Source organism: Anopheles merus, chromosome 2R (assembly GCF_017562075.2).
Source record: "Anopheles merus strain MAF chromosome 2R, AmerM5.1, whole genome shotgun sequence".
In the NCBI taxonomy this organism is placed as follows: domain Eukaryota; kingdom Metazoa; phylum Arthropoda; class Insecta; order Diptera; family Culicidae; genus Anopheles; species Anopheles merus.
This window is the reverse complement of record NC_054082.1, coordinates 33,603,651-33,625,147: the sequence shown is the minus strand read 5'-3', so window position 1 is coordinate 33,625,147 and position 21,497 is coordinate 33,603,651. Positions and strand designations below refer to the sequence as shown.

At 46.7% G+C, this 21,497-nt stretch overlaps 1 protein-coding gene across 8 annotated transcripts in view; it reads left to right on the top strand.

Moving 5' to 3' along the window:
• The window catches only part of LOC121587995 (hemicentin-1), a 188,369-nt gene that overhangs the window by 92,890 nt on the left and 73,982 nt on the right, over positions 1-21,497 (top strand). For all 8 annotated transcript variants that reach the window (XM_041905427.1, XM_041905431.1, XM_041905428.1 and 5 more), the window contains exon 10: positions 12,196-12,326. In XM_041905427.1, coding sequence (XP_041761361.1) covers positions 12,196-12,326 — 131 coding nt within the window. The remainder of the gene's footprint in view (positions 1-12,195; positions 12,327-21,497) is intronic.

Genomic DNA, 21,497 nt, shown 5'->3' with positions numbered 1-21,497 from the left:
TTCTAAATGGTTTATTTAAAAATGATTTTGTATCTGGGACCGCGGAACGCGTGGACAACGCAGTGGCCCGTGCACGCGGGCACCACAAGGGCGCTGTGAAGCTGTTTGTGTGCGTTTGAATGCTGGTTTCCACTTTTCAGGTTTGTTTTTTTTTTTTTTGCTCCATGCGCCTATGCAAAACTGCCGTAAAATGTTGTTTTCATTCTCGGCGCCCTTTGCCACAAGGACAGTGCGCCGGTACCGTCGCAGGGATGAAGCGAGGACCCTGTTTCGTGCACAAATTGTCGCATCGGGGAATATGCTTCAGCAGTAAAGTTGTTTTCTTTTTTCGCTACACCGAAATTGTGTGTGTTTGCCAGTTTGTGTATGTGTGTGAAATGGGCGACGCTGAAGGAAAAACATGAAACGTCCGCTCCCAAAACACCATCACCGCGACATGGCTTTATCGTCAACGAGAGTGTCCCATTTACAGTCGGGTAGAGTCTTTAGAGAACACTTTACCGTGGTCGCAATGAGCTGTCTGCATATTTTGTAGAAATAGTTGGGTTATTAGTATGTGCTTCTTTTTGTTTTCCACGCTCAGCTAAATATGCTAATGAATTTGTCTTAAGTGTGCCAGGAACAGCGCTTAGCACGAGACAGGAACTGATAGTCGATAGGCAAATTTTTGTACCACGGAGCTGTTGTAATAATCGCTTCTAATACGGGACACCATGGTTTAGGGAATGTTTCTGACCCTTATTATTGGACCCTCAATTAGCAAAACAATTACAACATCTACGTACCGTTCGGATTGTATGATAAAAGCAAGAACACATTACTTTTGAGTTTAGAAGTAGGTATTTACACATTTCTTTTGGAGAAATGCAATAATAAAAGTTCGAAAATTGTAGAAAACGCAATAAACACAAATAGACGCATCCTATCAACAAACCAAGTTAAAGGGCTTACGTGTAACGAATTGCATAAGTTTAGGCGTTTTTGTTGGTGTTGATTGATTATTCATTCAACACTTAGTTGAAATGATCTGAACATTGTGAGGCAAATTCAAGGATTACCCTCAACACCTAACCTAACCTTGCCCCAGAACACTTGCCCTATTCTATTTCAACTCGTTCGAAAGCCCATTTCACCACGCAGCAGCACGGAACTCTTTCATCCGTGCTGTTTAACCCACTCGACGGTACAAACTCGACCAACATAATTCACTGGTAGCGCTTCCGCACCCCTTTTGGCATGAAGTGGCTTTCTCGAATTGCAGTCCCGCTCGTGCCCGGACGGCCAAAAAGGTTTTTGGAACGTGGGTGTGTATGAGTGGGTTGTCAGTGTTGTCCCAGCTGTCATTAAGCGAGGCTCCGGTGCGGGTGGCCCCTTGGTAGCGATGATGATGTTACTGTTACTAATTTACATTAACTCTTAAAAGCGAAACTTCTGGTTCTGTGTCTGTGACTCATACGGAAGCTCCCGTTGAATAACGTAAGGGCAGGGCCGGTGGGTCCTGGTGTGTGGAAGGTAGCCTCCACGCATCTTGGCCCTCATCCACCGTTCCACTCAGCGACCAACGAGGTGTGAAGAAAGACCAAAAATCATATCATCACTCTCCACCTCTACTGCTGTACCGTTTGCTCGTGCAAGCTAATGTGCGAACCACCGCCGGCGTCGTCGTCGTCGTTGTCGTCGTAGTCGTCCCACCCGCATTGGGGATGGAACAGAGTGGAACAACTCTCGCAACCGTACATACATTTTACATTAATTTATGCGCTGGAAGTGGATCCCGTCGGTTGCCCCATTCGCTTCGTGCTCCCGTGTGTGGTGGTGAGAAGATGAAACGAACGCCCTTGATGGACCCGTGTGCCCCCGCCCGAAACGATCCCTTTGGGGTGGGGATGGTCACCACGGGACACTGGAGCATATTTCATAACTCTTCCGCACAGGGGTTCGTCTACGCAGATGGCTTTTGCCGGTTTCATTACGGCACGACACGGTGGCTTTTTTTATTACTGGAGGGAATGTGTAGCACTACACGGGGTGGAGGGGCTGGGATTCGGTGTGTCGAATATTGCTGCCGCTGGCGGCGAAAAGGACCGACACGGGAGGAGAAAAGCCCAAACCCGACCTTTTCCCGCCACATTCCAGTGGTTTTGCAAATGAAACACGGCGCAATAGATAAGATAGTTTTTGGGATGGAAGTCAAAAAGCTGCTCTTTACTTTGCATTATTCACGGTGGTGCTTCGCCGACACTGGTGGGTAGGATTCCGGAGTGGATTTCGGTAAATATTGTAATGTTTTAAGTGCTTGCATTAGAGCTACAGCTCTACTCTCACAACTGGATTTCATCTGAATCATTTAAAAAAAAGCCAAAAGGGAGATGTGGCATTGCAAAATGCTTAAAAAAATTTCTTAGCTTAAGGACAGTTAACACTGAAAAAAAACAGGCGTCCTTTAAATCTTTAACTCAACTGAATAATATATGCATAACATTATTTTCATGCCACCGCTACTTTTGCTGGCGTCTCTTAAACATTTTGATCATGAAAGAGATTAAAAAAAAGTCCCATCCTGTTGTGCCACACACGACACAGTTACATATTCCATTCGATCAACAGTGTTGCTCCAACTCGGAACGTAACGACGGTATTTAATTAGCTTCGACCTTGTTACCCTTCCGGAAGTTCATCCACCCTCCTGCGCTGAGCTGCGGGGTTTCAGATCGACGGGAAAATGCCCCGAAAATAGTGTACGTTGTTCCATCGTGCCCGGTTCGCTGTGCATCGAAAAACGATTCGAAGATGTGTGTGTGTGTGCGTCGGTATCCTGTTCATTTATACCGAGTGGCCGGACCATCAATCCGGCATCAGGAACCGGTAGAGCTAGCTTAATTTTCCGGCATGTCACAATCGATTCCAGCATTTTCTCCCTACTGCTCCAACCTGGCCAGTATCGAACAAAGCACCGGAAGAGCACGGGCATCGGCTTGCCCTTTTCTCTATCTGTCTCTCTCTCCGTACCGAGGTTTGCAACTGCGCCTGATTGCTACCGCATGCCGATGCAACCGCAAACATGAATTTGATTACGGTTTCATCCACTCCTCTACCATCACAGCCTGGCACCGGCTGGCCACCCGGGCGAGCGACAACATTGGCGACATAATGAGCAATGCAACGGGAAATGGCTTCCACCATCGCTGGACTCATCGTGAGTGAAGCAGCGGGGGGCAGAGTGACCACGACCGACCATTCCTTCTCGCTTCCCCCCCCCCTCCCCCCCGGAGGTAACCGGATACAGTTTGTTCAATTAGTGGTAAATTTGTGCCACTACGCCAAGGCCACTGCAACCCACCGAGTAGCCCGAAATTGCCCAAGCATCTCGACTGGCGTCGGCTCCACCGCACCAGCAGGTTAATTGATTTTGTCAGCTCCAGTGATGTCATCCGATCGTGTCCACTCACGAAAAGCCACCGCACGGAACACGGCTGACCGTGGAACCGCCGGATGATCCTGCCGCGAACGGGGTCCGGTTGCGGGTCGAGATCAGGGTTCGGCCCGCGGAGTGAGTGTGTTAATTTTGAACCAAACCGTTGCCCGGTCCCGTGCCCGTGCCTACCGTGCCGCTATGTGCATTAAACTTTCAAACACCTCCCATCCTAACGCGATCGAAGGCAGTGTCCGGTGTAGTATGGTCGCGTGTTCGGGTTGGATCTGCCGAGACCACTTGAAATCTGCCACCCCCGGTCCAATATCCGGTTTCGGTTTCTGGACCGGGCACTTTGTGTGCCCAGCATGTGCGCCAAGCGTGGGGCCCGACCAGGCCCGACACACAGAGCACCGGAGACAGATCATTCCCGCACGGAGACGTCTTTTATCATGCTCATCCGATGACGCCACTCGAATTCGTGCGAAATTCAATCCAATTTTCGACAAAAATATGTTCTACTTCTTTCATCCGTCAAACTTTTCTGCCGTCTACCGTTGCTCCAAAAGGCCTGTTTTTTTTTTAAACGGAAAGACAACATCCACAATCATCAGAAGCTTCCATCGGACCCTTTTGCTCAGATGCTTTGCGTGTGCGGTGAAAGTCCCAACATCGACGTAAACTCCAGCTCCCCCAGCACCTGCGTTGAAAGCCACAAGCCCCGATTTTAAATCGAAACATGTCAAAGATGAAGCTGTCCTCTTGCTAGCCATTTCCCAATTGCGATTTCCAGCCGAATGGCATTTAATTTCTATTTGATTACAGCGCAATGGCAGACCGTCCGCCAGCGCTGCTCCTAATGGTGATGAAATCCAAACAAAACGCTTTCTCTATGTTTAAAACCAAAGCAAACGGGACACCATGTCCAGAGAGTGAGAGAGAGAGTGTGTGAGAGAGAGATAGAGAGAGAGAGAGAGACTGTTGACCACCCTGACAGGCAAGCAGTCATCCACTTATGCAAGATGACAGTGGACCGAGTGTCCGGGAAAGGGAAAAAGTTGGAAAAGTCTCCGCGTCCGTTTGCTACTCCGGAGCGTAGAAAAATCCTAATTCCATTTCTTGGGGCTGTTTCCGTCCACTTTCCGGTCACCGCTGTAGCATTGGGGTCAAGAAGCCGGAAACTTGACTCGTGCAACAGAGAGGATGTTTTTGAGTGTGTTTGCGATTTGTTTTTTTTTTTTTTTGCTTAAACCTTTGCGCAGTGGAACAGTAAACTTGAAGGGGAGAAAAAAGAATCACACACCACCATATGTGTAACCTCGTACCGGCACGGTTCGCTTGCTGGATTGGGAAGGACCCATTTCACTTCTAATCTAATTCCCGTTCCATATCATTCCCGTATCATGGCGAGGTATTTTAGAACTTCGTTTTTTCGGACACTTTTTGTCTCTTTTACACTGTATGCTTTTTTGTGGTGTGCGTATACTGTACATTCTATTCCCGCATCAAGCATTCGTTAAAGTATGCTGCTCGTCCAAGTTGCGCCGTGCAGCGAACTGGAAACTAGGCAAACCTACATACTGCCTCATCCGGTATCAGTTTTTTTTTACTGTGTAGAAGAAAAAGGAGCTAGTTTTTTCCTCTCAGCTTTGTGGCGCTTTGCTTTCCCTTTGCTTGGTAAAGATGATTTTTTTTTTCGTTTGTTTGTTGCTGTTGCTTGCTTCGTTCGAGCTATCTACTTACCATTCATGGTTTGCGAAACTGATGCTGCTGCCACGGCGGCTGCGGCCGATGTGCGCCGGTACCGAGCGCCCGGCATTGGTTTGAACTTTCTCCTGCTAGCGTAAAGGTTTGCCCAGCGCCACAGCCACGCCGGGAGAGTGCTTGTTGATAGCAAATAGTTTGGGACTTTATTCGTCTTCAATTTTTTGCGAACCTACCCGCCCCGGTCTCGTCGCCTGGAGCCGTGCGCCGTTGGACAAAAGTTGACATGTGAACGCTAAGAGCCGGTTCATGTTTTCCCTTCGCAAAAGGTACCGAAAAATAGCGTAAGGGAAGTCAACCGTACGATTAGAAATCTCAGTCTCACTTCACGGGCGCACCGAAGCGTTCCGCAAAGCAGCTCCCGGTGGGAGCCGAGCGTAACCCGAGGAGCATACGCTGGCGACGGTACATTGGCAGGAAGATGCCGGGAAAGTTTTTCTCCCCACAAAACTTTTCCTATTTCACACCCACATCCCGCAGAACTGATAGCACGTGTGTATGTGTGTGTGTGTGTGTCTGTGTGAGTGTTTAGATGAACACGCGAGTTGACAGGAATGGTTTTGGGAGCTTCAACCACATCACAACCGAACCGACCGTGCCAGTGCGGAATAGTTGTTTCCCCCCTTATTGGGAATGGTACTGAGAAAAGCTGCTGGTACTACCCATCCTATGCTGGTCTGATTATAGGTGGAACCTGTTCAAGATGACACTCTTGATAAGGTGTTGATAGGTTCGAACGTCAATTGTGTCGCGAGCGTTGACAGGGATGCTTTGGTGTCGCGCCAGGTCAAATTTTGCAAACTGTTTTCCTCAGCTCAGAACGAATACTTTTATTTTTATTTTTTGGTGTACATAGAGGTCATTGTGTGTCATTAATGATTTAGTTTTTTATATGTGTGTAAATGTACTTTAAATGAAATAAAAATGACTCTTTTGTTTCGGTACCTTAACAAAGGAATTGAAGCATCTCATTATCAAAAATCACATAAATAATATTTCATGCAAACATCATACACAAATAAGGATAAGGGATACAGTTTTGAGAGATTTTCCAAATTAGAGGAACAAAAATGTACTGGAAATGAAGCGAGTGTGCAAAATGATCAAATAAGAAAGGTTTTTCAAATTAGAGAGGAGTCAAATAAAAGACGGTTCACTGTATATTGTTTGCATAAAATGAAAATAGTTGGCGACGGAAACTGTAATAACTGTAACGTACCAGACACAGCCAGAGATATGATCTTCGAATGCCAAAAATACAACTCACCACTAATTATGTCAATAGAATATATCGAACAACATTGGAAAGACAGGGACGTAAAAAAACATAAAACAAGTCATACAATTTATAAAAAAAAACAAATAAGTAAGAATTTCAATTATCCACACGACAGCTCATAGCCAAAAAACAGTCAACCAGCCTAAAGACGAATTCTTTAACCTAAACACCTGTACGACTTCTTCTTCTTATTGTTATATTTGGCGTGACGTCCTACGCGGACATGTCGGCCTATAGAGGCTTTCGAGACTTAATCCATTACCACGCAGCCGAATAGTCAATCCTTGCTACGGAGGGACGGTCCATTCTAGGTTTGAACCCATGACGGGCATGTTCTTCAGTTGTACGAGTTGACGACTGTACCAGAGGACCGCCCCACCTATATGACTACAAGCAGTCAAAAGCGTTTAAAAGAGCCTGGTAAGCGCTTTGAATATGAAAAACGTGACGGTGGGTCTAATCATAGCCGGATATATTCCAAAGCTCGCATATATAGAATAAGAAAAGGAAGAAGAAGAAAAAGCGTAACGTACTCAATATTGATAATCAGAGGTGAAACACAATACGATTGGTGTGACCAACACATGCTTCGTGACATTTATGCGATAAACGCTTGGTCAGTCAGCCTATGTCATGACTTTTTTTATTGTGATCAGTTTTGCAACATTTCACTGACATAGTCATTTCTCACAGTTTAACATACCCGACATGGTACATCCCATGGCCATGACACAAGTTTGCTACCTAAATAAAATGATTTGGAGGGCATTGACAGTGAACCATGCTTCCTAAACTATCCGTAGATATCTAGATCGTACTTAACACGCAACATATTGTTCGGGAGCTTTTTATCAACCAAAGCGCTGTTTCCAAGTTGCATCAACATCGGTTGCCATCCAAGCCAAACATTTTCCCGGGCAGCATGTTCTCCACGAGTCCTAGCTCGAACTACTCGAGCAAAACTTTGCGCATCAAGTTTCGATCCCTAACGACCACACTTAAATTCCGGTCCACGAATTCCCATCCCCTCGACACTGGTGCTGATTTTGCGTCCCACAGTTTTACGCCAAAAAACTTTGAACATCACTCATCAAACAAACTGGACGCTGATTTCCACCTCGCCTTACTACCTCACTAGCCCCTAACCGCGATGCGACAGACTAACTTAACTTTAAGGACGTCTCAAATGGATCGTAATCAAATCGCCTAATCGACACCGAATCAAACCATTTTGTGCGGTGCTTGACATTTTGCTTCTGTCGATTTTTTGCTCGCTTGGAGCTGCTCAAACTTGTGCAAAAGTTAAAAGCAGCCATAGTTGAGAGTCACTTCCTAGCACAACACGAAAACAATGTCCACGATTTATGTTGCCTCTTGCCGTACGCTTCCTCTCGCTGTTCTCTGGCCTTGCTTTAGCCGGAAACGAGTAGCTGTTGGTTATTGTTTTTTTGTTGTGTTTGTCGCCCTGAACCATTTCGTTTAAAAAGCATCCTTGCCCCGGTTGCAGCAGAAGAGCTGGGAAAGATAAATAGCGTCACGCAAGACAAAATCCACCACCAAACGAACCTTCCCGCTCGAGCGCAATCTCGGTGCGCGGTGCATTTTCCCTCGATCGGACGAGCAGTACCGCCAACCGTAGATAATGATGATGACACCGAAAGCGCATCATGTCACGAGTCGTTGAGAATCGTGTTGTGGAAAATTGAAATTAATCTTGCCACTCGTGCACACTGCACTCACGGTTCGCGTCCGAGTCGTCCGACAGTGCCGCTCGGTATCGTTATTGGTCCCATAACTCTTGGCCTGTCTGCTTCACTACTGTTCCCGCGTCCCGTACCTTGAAAGGAAGGGCAATTTTCCACCCACTTTACAAGCGTGACAGCGTCTTGCGGTGAATGCGTTTGCTGTTACGAAAATCACTCTCCTGCATCCCATGGAAACGATGGCGGCAATCGATCGATCGAGCTGGATTTATTGTTTGCTGCTGCGATGGCAGGGAGGCAGCCACACAAGGCAAACATGGGAACTTGCTTCACTTATCCAGTCGCTTATCGCAGGGGTTTCTTTGGCACATTTTCCACACCTGAGTGTTTGCTGGCATTCGGAAACATTTTTTTTCCGCCGACGACGTAGGAAACAGCTGTGATTGTGGCGCTTTGTGATGCGCAACCTTTCTCCGCTTCCACGCTGAGCTGGATTTGTTTCGGCCAAGGGACGACTTCTTCTACGAGGGCCAACTAAAAGCTGTAAAAGGCGACCGGCACGCCTGCTCCGAAAATCCGACAAGCCTCGTCGAAAAAAAGTGCGTCCGAAAGTTGCTAATGACAAAGTTGACAGCGCACACGGCGTACCGTTGCAGGCGACAGAAGTTTCCCGCTACTCACCTGTCGCACACATTTGCACCCGGCAGCCCTGGGCGGTGGTGGCTGAAGTGTACCAAAAGCTACCCACAGAAGAAAAAAAACAAGTAGAAACATTCAAACACACATACGGAAATAGGAAACATGGAAAACGTGTTCCGCTTCACGACTTTGACGCAAGCAAGTGTTGTGTTTTCCCGAGCCATCCCGAGTCTGTGACACAGTATTTGACAAGAAAGTGACTTTTTACTGAGTGCCACTCAACCTGAACCAACCTAGCTTAGCTGGGAGGGGTGTGGCAGGGGCGTTAAGAAGAAGGAAAGAAAAGTAGCAACAACAAAGAAAAAATAGCACAAGACCAGCAAACTGTGCAGCGCACGGCTGGCCCAGGAAAAGCTGACACGATCATCCGCAATTTACCGTCAGCCTGTCTGACATCGGCCGTCCTTCCAGCGGGGGTAAGCTACTTCTTCTGCAGGGTAAAATAAAAGAAAACTGCTCAGATCGACACGAGAAAACCACACACACACACACACACACAAACACACGCACACGCCGGTTGTGGTGGTGAAATGCACAAGAAAACTCAAAAGCAGCGGCAAACGAGAAGGGAACACGGGCACCCACACGGCACATAATCCCAGCGCCAGCCTGCATCCACGATCGTTAACTTGTGGCCCGTGAGCGGAATGCAGATTGACGGCTTGCCTGTGCGGGGCGGTTCGGTTCTCTTTCGGTTCGATTTAGGGTGACGGCATGAGGCAAAGCGAACGCTAAATCGCCATTGACGTCTGACGATGCCGTCGACGATGGCGACGTTTATGCGGTTTTGATGTGACATGGCGATGTATTTTGTCCGCCGAGGTGGTGAACAGCTGGAAGCGATGATGCTCGCTGATGGAATGCGGGGAAGGGTTTTGATCCTCCCCACGACTGCAAAGCGTGATGTCTTTTCGTGTCGAAGGTGCCGAAGGAAAGCAAACCAAAAAAAAACCCCTGCTTGCTCTCAGTTTTTCCACTCAACCGAACATTAGCAACAGATTTTCGCAGTCTTAGAAGCTTTGTGGTTTACGATGTGGAAGTGGAACAAGTAATCAAGGTAATTAGCGAGCGAAAAGATGTATGCCCACGTGTTGAGCGATGGGCACGAGTTAGAGGGAAAACGATGATTTGAGTAAAAATGCCTTTTAATGACACGTGGTAGAGATGGCTTGCAAAGTCTTTGGCCTGAAGCATTTTGTACCGTTTCTTTATTTTTATGTTTTGTGTAGTCATTTTTCGAGAGACTGTTAGACCAATATTTTGCTCAACAACCTCGGTTATAAGAAACAAACCAATGCTACGAATATTTGGCAATTTTAACTACGATTTGAACTTCAAATTAAATTGCAATATAAAACAAGCAAACACATCAAAGGCGAACAATATTGCACAACAATGTTGTGCATTTCATATTCCAATCACATTCCATTACCAGCGAGCGTGTGTGCCTTTTTCCACTTGCTCAACATTGGCAAGGGTCAAGAAATTTGATTATACGGTTTGTCCCATTTTCTACGCCTAACCGAACGCTTCGAACGGAGCGCGCTCCAACCGCGCTGACCGTAAAAGTATTTATCATTCTGTCCCATTTGCCCGCCATTTCAAAGTGTGGTCCCCTTTTCCGAGAAGATTGGCAGGGAAATTCCCGAAAAATGTTGCCTTACCGAAATCAAAACCTCAAATTGCTCTGCCCAAATGCCTCGGCATTGCGTTACCGCTCTTGACTAAGTCTATGCAAAAGGGGCATGATAAAGCGAGAGAGAGAGATAGAGAGAGCGAAAGAGAGAGAGAGAGAGAGAGAGAGAGAGAGAGAGAAAGAGAGAGTGTTGTATGTGTATGCCCAAAGGTCCACGGGCACGGCCATGAAAGCAAGATCCCGAGAAATGGATGACGGTTCCGGTCATTCCGGTCGGAAGCACCGAGCAAAGCTCAATAAAAAGGGCTAAAGCACGCGTGAGAAATGGACTGCTGTAATCCTTTTCCTGAGGTTTTTCGCTCGCTGAGGTTTGGGCCGCGTACAGGGCAGAGCCTGATGGGCGGCACCGGGTTCGGAAGGGAAGTGGGGCAAAATATTTTATCATATTTATGGCGACAACAAAAGCGACAGATATCATGCAAAACAACCATAAATAATGCCGGGCCGGGCTGACGACGCGTGTACGCCAGCGCGGCGGCACGAAGTCATATGCACCGTGAGACTGGTTGCAGGTCGTTCCCCCCTCCCTCCCCAAAATCCAGACCACATCTCCAGTCAAATGATCCAGTCCCGACGGTCCTCCTACCCCCGTCGCCCTGAAGCAACCCACACCGCATTAGGTGACAACCGTGACAGCGCTTCAGACACTTGGGCCAGCTGACACTTTCTGCAGCGCCACAGCCGCCGCTTGACGGAATAAACATATCTCGCGGGTGAGTTGAACCGCCACTCGGTAGCGAAAGGATATTCGCGGCATTAGCCACGCCATACACAGTAGCACCGGGGGGGGAGTCAACGGATCCAGGATGGGGAGGAAAGGAGAGTCACAATTGTTTGAACAACGGATTTGCAAGAATCACACCGCGCTTGCGATTTGTTTTGATAGCCTTCTGGCCACGCTGGCTTGGCCCGTTTCTCGGACGCGATTGGATCAAAATAATCCGAGCGTGAGGAACGGAACAGTGAAGCGATCCCAAACCCCCCCGGGGTCATGCTGGAGTTTGTGTCTGGGTACTGTGATACGAAACAAAGCAAGCAGAAGTCTGGCCTGTTGGATGGATTTGGCACGGACAAATTCTTTTGAAATAAAGCTCCACAGAGAACCTTGCGTCGAAAACTTTCTTTTCATTTCACGGCGGGTAATGGAGAAACTGATTTTGACAGCGTATCTTTGCCTGCGATTTAAAGAGTATTTTAAAACAGCGTGTTAAAGTATTTCTCGTGCATTGTAAAATATTTGGACATCGGCTACTCCTACACAACCATCGAGATATTTCAGCTTTAAGGGGCTTTTTGGTCTTAGATAAGCATTTCGTTTGCCCAATTTTGTGTGAAATGTTTACGTCTATGTGAAGTTACGTCCATGCCGCTCAAGAAACCGAATAACCTATGGCTCCGATGTTTGTCCAACAGTCTGACATAAATCTGTTCCATTTATGAAATAAGCAACTGCAACAAACTTCTACCAACATGCCCAACTGAAACTAATACGAACAGTGAACAGCAGTTAGTAGAGCCTCCCAGGGCCACATACCGAAGTTGGTTCCTTCTTCATACACACACACACACACACATAAAATGAAGCTCCCATTTCTCTACCATCTATCGCTCACTGATCGCGCCCGTGCTTTAAACATTCCAGATCTACCCACCCTGAAGCTGGAGCTCGGCATCAACATGAACCCGGAGGACATCGAGGAGGGAGACGACGTGTACTTTGAATGTAAAGTGAATGCAAATCCGTCTGCATACAAAGTGGTCTGGAAGCATAATGTGAGTATTCGCGTTGGTATTCTTGTTCCTGTCCCTATTTTTGCAACATTTTCCTCTCGCTCGCTTCACCGCAGCGCCGGCGCTTTTCATTCGCTCATTTATTTATTCTTTGGTGGTCGTACGATAGGATGGATTAAGGATGTGTGCCTCCCTCTGCACCCTCTACTCGGTGTGCACTCAGCGCTGCCTCAGTGTGGTCTGTTACTGGGGAGGGGAGAAGGGGTAGCTAGAATAACTCAAACAGCCGTTCCGAAAATGCGGAAAAGCGAAAGCGGCGGTGCAATGGCTGGTGCGGTTGAAATTGAGATTTCACCGTGCAGTTGCCGTCCAGAGCTCGGGTGCTTGTGCTTGTGTGCTCAGAACTTTGCACGCCCGTGGTTAGTGACCACATGTTGGCACTGCAATTGCTTGGCGCGCTCGCATTGCATCATCGTCATACATATGCATCGAGCCGCAGCTTCAAGATAAAGCGAAAACCCTCCAAAAACGGAAACGCATCGAGCGTAAGGTTATGGCAGATAGAGCACAAGAAGAAGAGAGAACAAAGATCCCCCGCTAAAGAAAACTGTAAAAACCTTGCACCAAGATCAGTTCCGGTGACGACGAACAAGCGGGTTCCATTTTAGGGGTAGGATTTTGCTTTTCTGTCTAAGCGAAGCCGTAACACGATAACGCTGTTGCAGCGGATCCCATCGGCTCAAGTATCCAGATCCAGATGCGGGGGGTTCTTGCAAAGACACGCTGGCGCTGCTGCATATTGCTAGCCTGCAATCTGCATTGAGCAGTCTGCTTTTCGAATAAAGAAAAAAAAACATCCCAATGTCTCCTGGCTGTGGCACAAAAACACTTTCGCCCACCCGGTTCCTTCCAATTTCTCACAACGAAACCCGTCCGTCCAACCGGGGAGCTGCTTAAAATGGCCGGCCATATAGACGGGTTTGCCGCGCACCCCAATCCAGTTAAAGGATTGCACTGTCAAGCGGGCTGCATCTGCATCATTCGTGGCAGGTCGCTGGCAATCGCGTACCGGCAGCGCCCTGGCAATGCGGTTTCCATTTCGTGATATCTTATTTACATATGTCTCCTTATGCACTTCCACCCCACCGCGTTCCCGTGGCCCTCCCGCCCGAGCGCTCTTTTGTTTTCTCTTCCTTTGGATAGACTTTTTCATCCCCTTCACCCACACCAACCCACTTGCTGCACTGTTTGCTGTCGAAAAGCGTATCCGTTCTTTCTCCGAAACACGTGCCGGAAGGCTCACTTTACCGTTGCAGTTAGTTTGTGACTCAATTTCGACTTACCATTCGCCGCCCGGCTTCCGCTTGGTTCGATTTGGTTCTACAGTTCCTGTTCCGATGAACCAAAAAAATCCACCACCGCCTGTCAATCGATAGCGATTTGCGCACGAGATGCACATTCGCTGCACAACGAGCAGCAGCAGCAGCAGCTGACAGCTTGGGTTATTCGGAGACAAGTGGAGAATGCTCATCGTTAGCAGCATCGTGACTGGTCGCTGATAATGGCAGTGGCATGGCAACGGAACTGCAGTTGATATTCCAGTCGTCCGGCGTGCGCTTGCTTGAAAGATGCCACTTCCGAGCGGTGATTTATTTCCGCTGCATTTTGTTTTCCGTGGCATAATGTTAAATAAAAACGAGCAAGAATAACGCAAACCACTGCAAGTGTGCCTGATCAGCAGGAAATCCGTTCAATGGTGATGAGTTGAGATGAAAAACGTAACCATTCCTGTAGCTCATCTTTATTTCAATTTGCTCTTAACCGACTCACTTCTATCGTGCTCTTTTTCTCAAACACCAGTTCATTCGTTCAAGTTTGAGATTATCTGGAATTTCATACGAAAGTTGCACTCATCATAAACTGATTGCTTTCTGTTGCCGTTTGAAGTCTTTTCTGAAAAAATCAATTTACTTGTCGGAATGTTTTATTTTGCCAAAAGGTATGCTTGGATTGATCTTTTCAAATCCTTTCTTTATGAAACCATCCAATATCAATTATTATACTTCAAAAGCACTAACTTCTGCAGCTGATTGTAAAGCGATTTCCTGGACCAAAAGTCTAATGAAAGTTTCCAATACATAGTTTGCTCAAATTAAACACAATTTTACACTCATTCTTCGTCTGACTTTATTTGATTTCAGAACATTCAGGACGTATTTGTCTACTAATACAATCATCGACAGCCTTATTTTTTACACTCTTCAAAGCAATCCCTATGCTATTTCGTCTGTGTCAACAAGATTGTGTATCGTTTCAGCAAACCTTTCGTGCTGCTCGTAGCGCAACGCTAGTGTAGCAAAGCCTGCACAATTACGGGCTTTGATTGAATTTATTATTTCTTTATGTTTCGATACGAAAGCTCTGGCCAAACTGTGATACGTCACAAATATAGCTCTTCATCGTCCGTCCGGAACGCCCTTAGAACCAAAGAGCACCATTTTTGGTTATGTTCCGTGATGTATCTTTCCCTTCACAGTTTCTTCACACTGATCCGCTCACGATATGCGCTCGTCTCAAGAAACGAACGATTCCAACACATGTTGCCACGAAATCGAAAAAAAACCGACCGACCGACCAAGCCATTTTCAGCTTTATTTTCTACCCCCTTCGCCTTCCCAACCACACGTTGGACACTGCAGATGATGTTAGAATGTTTTATTTTAGCTGTTCCTTTTGCTTCACTCCGAAACCGGGCAAAGCGCTGCGAAAGCACACTCCGGCCATGTATGGCATTTCGGTCACGTCCGAACAACCCAGCCCGGCCGCCTCAAACCGCCCGCTATCCCGCTATCGGTGCCGTCCGAGCGAAAGGGATCAAGTCCGGCCCCATACGATATGCATATTGAAGACGTTAAAATAATAAATTCCTCTGCCCGTCGTCTTCGTGGTCGTTGTCGTCATCCGGTCCAAATTCCCGGGAATTCACCATCACAATGTGTGTATGTGTGTGTGTTTGGTGCGCGATTGATATACGCGGTGTCGTCTATGGTTGTGGCATTCTGGTGCACAGTCACATTCTCACACGATCACACTTGGGCCTGGGGCCGGATGAAGTTAGTGGTATTCCTTTTTTTTGTATGGTTGTACCACAGTGGTGCCTCTCAGGGATGATCAGTCGAAGCGAAGTATGTTCTTCGCCTTTATTTTTGTTGTATTCCATTCCGCTGTCTCTTCCGAAAACCCCAAAAAAGGGATTGACTTTAATGGCCTACCATGTAAGCGTCAAGCCACGTGTGCGAGCGGAAAATGCAAAGGAAGGGAAAAGAACTGCCAACACACACACACACACACAAAAATAAAACTCATAAGAGTGCGAACGAAAATTCCATCCCAAAAATATGTGGCAATGTGAATCGACCAGAAAATATCCAATATTCGATATTCTTTGCCGCACTGCGCCATCCCGCACCGCGCGTACCGGCGTTAACCTTATTGCGAAATGCCTGCAAGGACCGGGAGGTTAAGCATGTGAGCCACAAACTGTTTCCTTCAGCGACAGACAAGCTCTCCGGTGGAGCAGGAAGAGTGGGTTCGGGTGGTCATAAAGTTATTTCGATGCTGGCCACATCCGCCCCACTCCACGCTGATCCTCTCCTGCTGCTGGTCCCGCTTCGTTGGGCTGGCCTTTAAAGTTGCTCACTAATTTTAGGGACTACCACTGGCACGGCGGTAGGACCGACCGGTGTCGAAATCTTATCCTGATCCTGATTGCGTCCGATCAGGTCACCCTACATTGGACATCCATGGAACCGTGAAGTGTCCAGCGGAGAGTTTGCCACGGCAAGCAATGGAACGCTGTGCTGTGAGTGCCGGCGGTGGTGGTGAGGATGGTGAAAAATGCTGCCTTTTCACTTTCTGTCCGCAGTGCTGCGGTTGTTCGGCTATCGTCCAACCAATGGCCCGGACACCGGGCGCTACTCCAGACCAGCACACACACAAACACATTTTCTACTTGCTCGAGGTGATCCAGATTTTATCTAAATGTTTTATACAATCTTCTAAACACCACACACCCACACTGAGAGGTTTCGTGTGCTAGGTGATCTGTATTTAGTATCGTTTTAGAAACTTTTGTTCAAAGATTTCCATGTCACTATGAGATGGGATATTAGTTATAAGCTCTGCCCTTCGTGCTGGATGATGTTTAGGATGACTTTGGAGAATTCGTTTTCATCAGATCATCTGGTTCATTTGAAAAAAAGTCCATGATTTAGCGCTTAAAGTTTAAACAGAATTCATAGAGTTTTACAATAATCATCTTACTGTTTAAAGTAATCATCGCACTGGTATTATTTAAAGTTCCATTTTTAATAAAATTATACATTATAATTCATTTCACAGCTGTCATTAGAAACTGTAGATAATTTCTTGATTTTTTTTTAAATCGCTCTCTGAAGCTATATAACATAATACAATTTTCAAAAACATCTCAAAAACCTTCCGAATCAAACAAATTGTAAAAAAAAAATGTCACCAAGCACGATAATAATAGTAATGATGGTGTCGTTTCGCTCGTTGCGCTTTTGTAGCATGCGGTCACCAAATAACACGGCCTGCCCCATGCTGTGCCCACGAAGTTACCTTTTTTTTACGCTTGAAACATTGCAATAGCAATGGCCAAAAAAAAAAACACCCCGACCGTCAATCGTTTAGCTCTGCCGTGCGGGGGAAGGGGACGCTTCAGCAACGGATAGAAAGCACTAAAAAAACATGGAACGGCCCATGTTGCCAGTTCGGATGCCGGGCGTCACCGTCTCCTTCGTAATGATAATCATCCCGGGGTCGATTGTGCACCATTCACAATATTAACCACAGGCCACCAAACACACACACCCACCGCGCCGTAGCAAATGTGCCAGAGGGTGGTGATGCACATACACGGAAGCGAGAAAGCCAAACAAAAACAAAAAAAAAATGCTGCACCACCCAAAACCTAAACGATAGCACACGACACACGAGAAAAAGAGAAAGAACAAAAATCCCACCGTCAAAGCCGGCGACCATGTTTGACTTGATTGCGGTTGTAGGCCGGCTGACATTGTCCCAGTAACGGTGCCCCACGGTGGCAACAGCTGTCCTGTCCGCCTTGATTAAGGTTGGCATTTTTCCCATTTTCCACTATGTGGTATTTTTCAGAGGTTGGCTTTGGTGCTCTTTTTTTTTGCTGCACCTCTCCTTGTGGCATAATTTCTGGCAATTTTTGGCCTCTTTCCTACGTAAAAGTGTCCCTCCTGTCCACTGTAATTTCTTTGTGCTTATGGATCTGGTAGGGATTCTTTTTTTTTGCCTTGTTTTTTGCTCCATTTGTTACTTTCAAACTCTGCATCGTCTCATTTTTTTTGCTTTTTTTTTGTTTCTCGAGTAGTCTCCCGACTCTTTTGCTTCTTGCTTATCTTGTTTTCACTTTATTAACCTTTCCTGCCCACCCGGGCGTGCCGCTCAGTACACCTAGCGTGTTTTACAGCAAAAGAATAAGAACGATTTCACTTACACCAACACATACACGTACAAAAAGCGGACACAAGGACACAGAAAATCGGTTCTATATTTGTGTCCGCTGGCCGACAGGTTGAGCCGCTCTTTCTTTCGTTTTTTCTTCTTCTTCTTCTTCTTACTCTTTTTGGTGTTTGCTATCCCCGCACAGTAACAAAAAAAACCCTGTCCATCGGCGGCCTTCGTCAATTTGAGCCTTTGTACAACATTTTACGCATGAACGGGCATAAATTGCATACGGAAAAAAATGAATCGCTCGAGGGAATGCCAATTTTAAAACGATCAACATCACCCAACACAGCCTGAAGGTGCCCGGAGTAGAGGAAGGCGGGTGAAGGTGCTGGTAGAAATAACAAAAGATGGTGTTTCAGTGTTTTTTTGGTTTGGTTTGGCTGTCATTTACCGATTTTTTTTCGCCCCTTTTGTCAGCCTTGTTCATTACACAGTCATGAGGTAATTTCGGGGAATTATCTGTCCTCCCCCCCCCTCCCCCTCCCCCTGCACTGCATTGTGCGGTCAATCAACGGACAAAAGACCGTCCGAGCGCACCATTCATTAAAAATTACGTGCCCAGTCGGGGCGGCGAACAAAAGGATGAAATGTCACCTTTTGGCATAATAATTTACTTATTTTATATGACGCCCCGAACGGACAAGCGCTGTACGCATTGTGCGGAAAGGTGTAAGCTTAATTCTCAGCAAGACTATTGTGTCTGTTTCAAGTGGTAAAATGTTGTGGAAAATTCTGTGGCGAGATTTGACGACGTACAAAACATGCTGGCTCACAGAAATTGCGCGCCGGCAGAGAATAGTTACACGGCTCGTTTGCATGTACTGTGAAAATCCTTAAAATGAGAAGAGAGTTGTGTTGCGGGATTATTCCTCTTTTCTGCCCTGCCTTGTGTCTCATCTCGCGAGGTCATAAACCATTTAATCGACCCCGTCAACCCACCGAAAGCCCTCGCGTTTGACGTAAACCATCTTTCCAGCCAGCGGGGATAGTGAAAATCTTTGTCGCGGTTGCTTTTACTCGTCTGCACTAGTAATTATCTGCCTGCTCAGCAGCGCTCTGCTTCATTTACTCCTCCCAGTGCTGGTCCTCGAAGCGGTTTAACCACGGTGTACACGTGGCTAACAATTTACTAGAGTCCCAGAAAGTTTAAACATGATGAAGGCTATTTCAACGTGTTCCGTGCTCCCTGCGCCGCACCATGCCAACCCGTTCCATTGGGATCCGTTCCCATCGAAAGACGTAAAACCAGACCCCGAAAAAAAGGCAAAAATCCCAAACTGCAAAACAAAAAAAAGTAAAAAATATTTCGAAACGAGACGCCTCCACCCAACTTAAAACAAGTTGAGCGTCTGGCCAAGGACTTTGGTCCTGATGGGAAGGGAGGAAAAAAGATAAAGACACTAACGATGAGCAGAATACAAAAGCAGTAGCATCCGCAATGGTGCACCAACAGTAGCACCAACAGTAGCACCAGCAGCAGCACCAGCAGCAGCATGAAAAATGGAAAACTTCATTCCCAAAAGCGAACGAAAATGAGCCACCGTCCCCTTTGGCGGAAAAGTTTGTTTCCCTCGCCTTGCTAACACACCTTCACCCGCGGCGCGGCGTGCAGCCGTCTTCCGCGATGTGCCGGACATTTCGTCAGCCAGCCCAGCGGACAGGCAGTTTCAAAGCACAACAGCACAAAAGAACACCATCCAGCAGGGTAAGGAAAGAAGAGGAAGTGGGTGGGTGGGTCCACAAAAAATACACACGCACACATATATAGCAGCCAAAAGAACTGTGCAAAAGTTTTCCCCCTTCGCGCTTTACAAGTTTTGCCTTCGCGTATCGTGTCCTGCTATTACTGACCAAAAACGAGAGAGAGAGAGAGAGAGAGAGAGAGAGAGAGAGAGAGAGAGAGAAGAGAAAAAAGAAAAGAGATAGTGAGAGAGAGAGAGAGAGAGAGAGAGAGAGAGATAAAGAAAGAGCTAAAAAGAGAGCATGGCTGAGTTGGATTAGAGGGTAAAATTAAATTTTCGACTCAACGGTCGCCGGTCCTTCGGTTTGACGGCGCTGAAAACTCTTTCATGTCCGTCATGCTGCCCGGACCCGTAGCGCTTCGAGCCTTTCAGTCGCCACAGCCGCCAACCGCCGGCAGACCGAGCCAACCGAGGGACGCACTTTTCAACGCTCCATTGAACTGCGAACGGCTGCCAATGGGGGCAGCAGCAGCAGCAGCAGCAGCAGGAAACGACAGTACCGCTGCAAATGAACTGCATTGCAAATATAAAAAGTCATTGACAGTGATGATCGACATCGTTCAGGCAATGAGGGCAGCATTTCCCCCCGGCCCCAATGGAGGTTATGTCTTCCTTTTATCCTTCGAAAGCTTTTCGTCAATCGGCAATCAAATTAAATAAACATCTTTATTAGATTTCCTCTATATTTTGTTTCGAGGGATGGGTGCATTCCAGCCTTTGAGCGCTGAAAGAATGTGTTCGTGAAGGATTTATTAAAAAACTTTCAGCAATTTGTGCACTCAAAAGGGTTAATGGTCGGGTTTGTTGGCTTCTGCTGTCCAAAGTGGAAAACAAAACGGGATTGGATTTAAACAGCACAAATAAAACATAGCTTAAGAATCCCATAAAAGTAATTATCCTAGTGTAAAGCGTTTTGAGCCTTTTAATTTAAACTGTAAACAGAGCTTTCAGCTGGCTCAACTGCATTCAGTACCTTTTTCATTTAGCAATCTTTCATCTTATTAATTCTGTATTTTTGCTTGAAAGTGTTCAATTATTAAACATCAAAAACCGAACTTTAACGTGTTCTTGGTACCCTTATTCTGCGACAATCAGACATAATAGTCCGGAACCCAAAACTTCCTACCATTAGCTCACTTTAATAAACGATGGCTCATCTGCATCGTACTCCACTTTCCGGAAAGGGCTCTTTAAATGTGTTCCCTTTGCTTTTTACCCCTTTAGTTCACTAAAGCTGGCTGAGCTTGGACCGTTGAAACCCTTTTTTTCTCTTTTAGCATGCTCAGCTGTTGCCATCCATCATGTTACTACTGTAACTATGTGGACATCGCATCGAGCGAACAACAACAATAAAAAAACGGGAAAAAGTTTTTCACACACAACCCAACCCATGCCCACGATTATGTTCTTTTCCGAATGTGAGCCATACAGACACACGAGCATACACACTCCTCTTACCATTGTGCTGTGGTTCCGTTTGGGGATTTGCTGCCCTACAGCTCGTAAATGTTATGTAAATTTTTTATTTCCTGCCCTATCCCTTACATCACACCCAGCCCGTGGAAAGAAGAGGTCCAGAAGGGTTCTGGGGGAGAAAGGGTGTTGATGGTGAAGTGGGGAACGATGCATATGTGAGAGAGAGAGAGAGAGAGAGAGAGAGAATGTGTGTGTTCCTCGTAGCTCATGATGCCGATGCTGCCCGCAATCTCGAATCGGTACGTCAATAACTCAAACACTTTTCCTATGTAAAACCGGGCGTCCATAAAATGGTCGTAAAAAAGGATAATAATAAATGCATAAATTTACACACCGACCGCAGTGACCGTGTTGAAACAGGCAGGCAGAGGGTGCAGGAGGTTAGCAGCAAGAAAAACGATTCTTACGCTCGCTGAGAGTTAAATCCGGT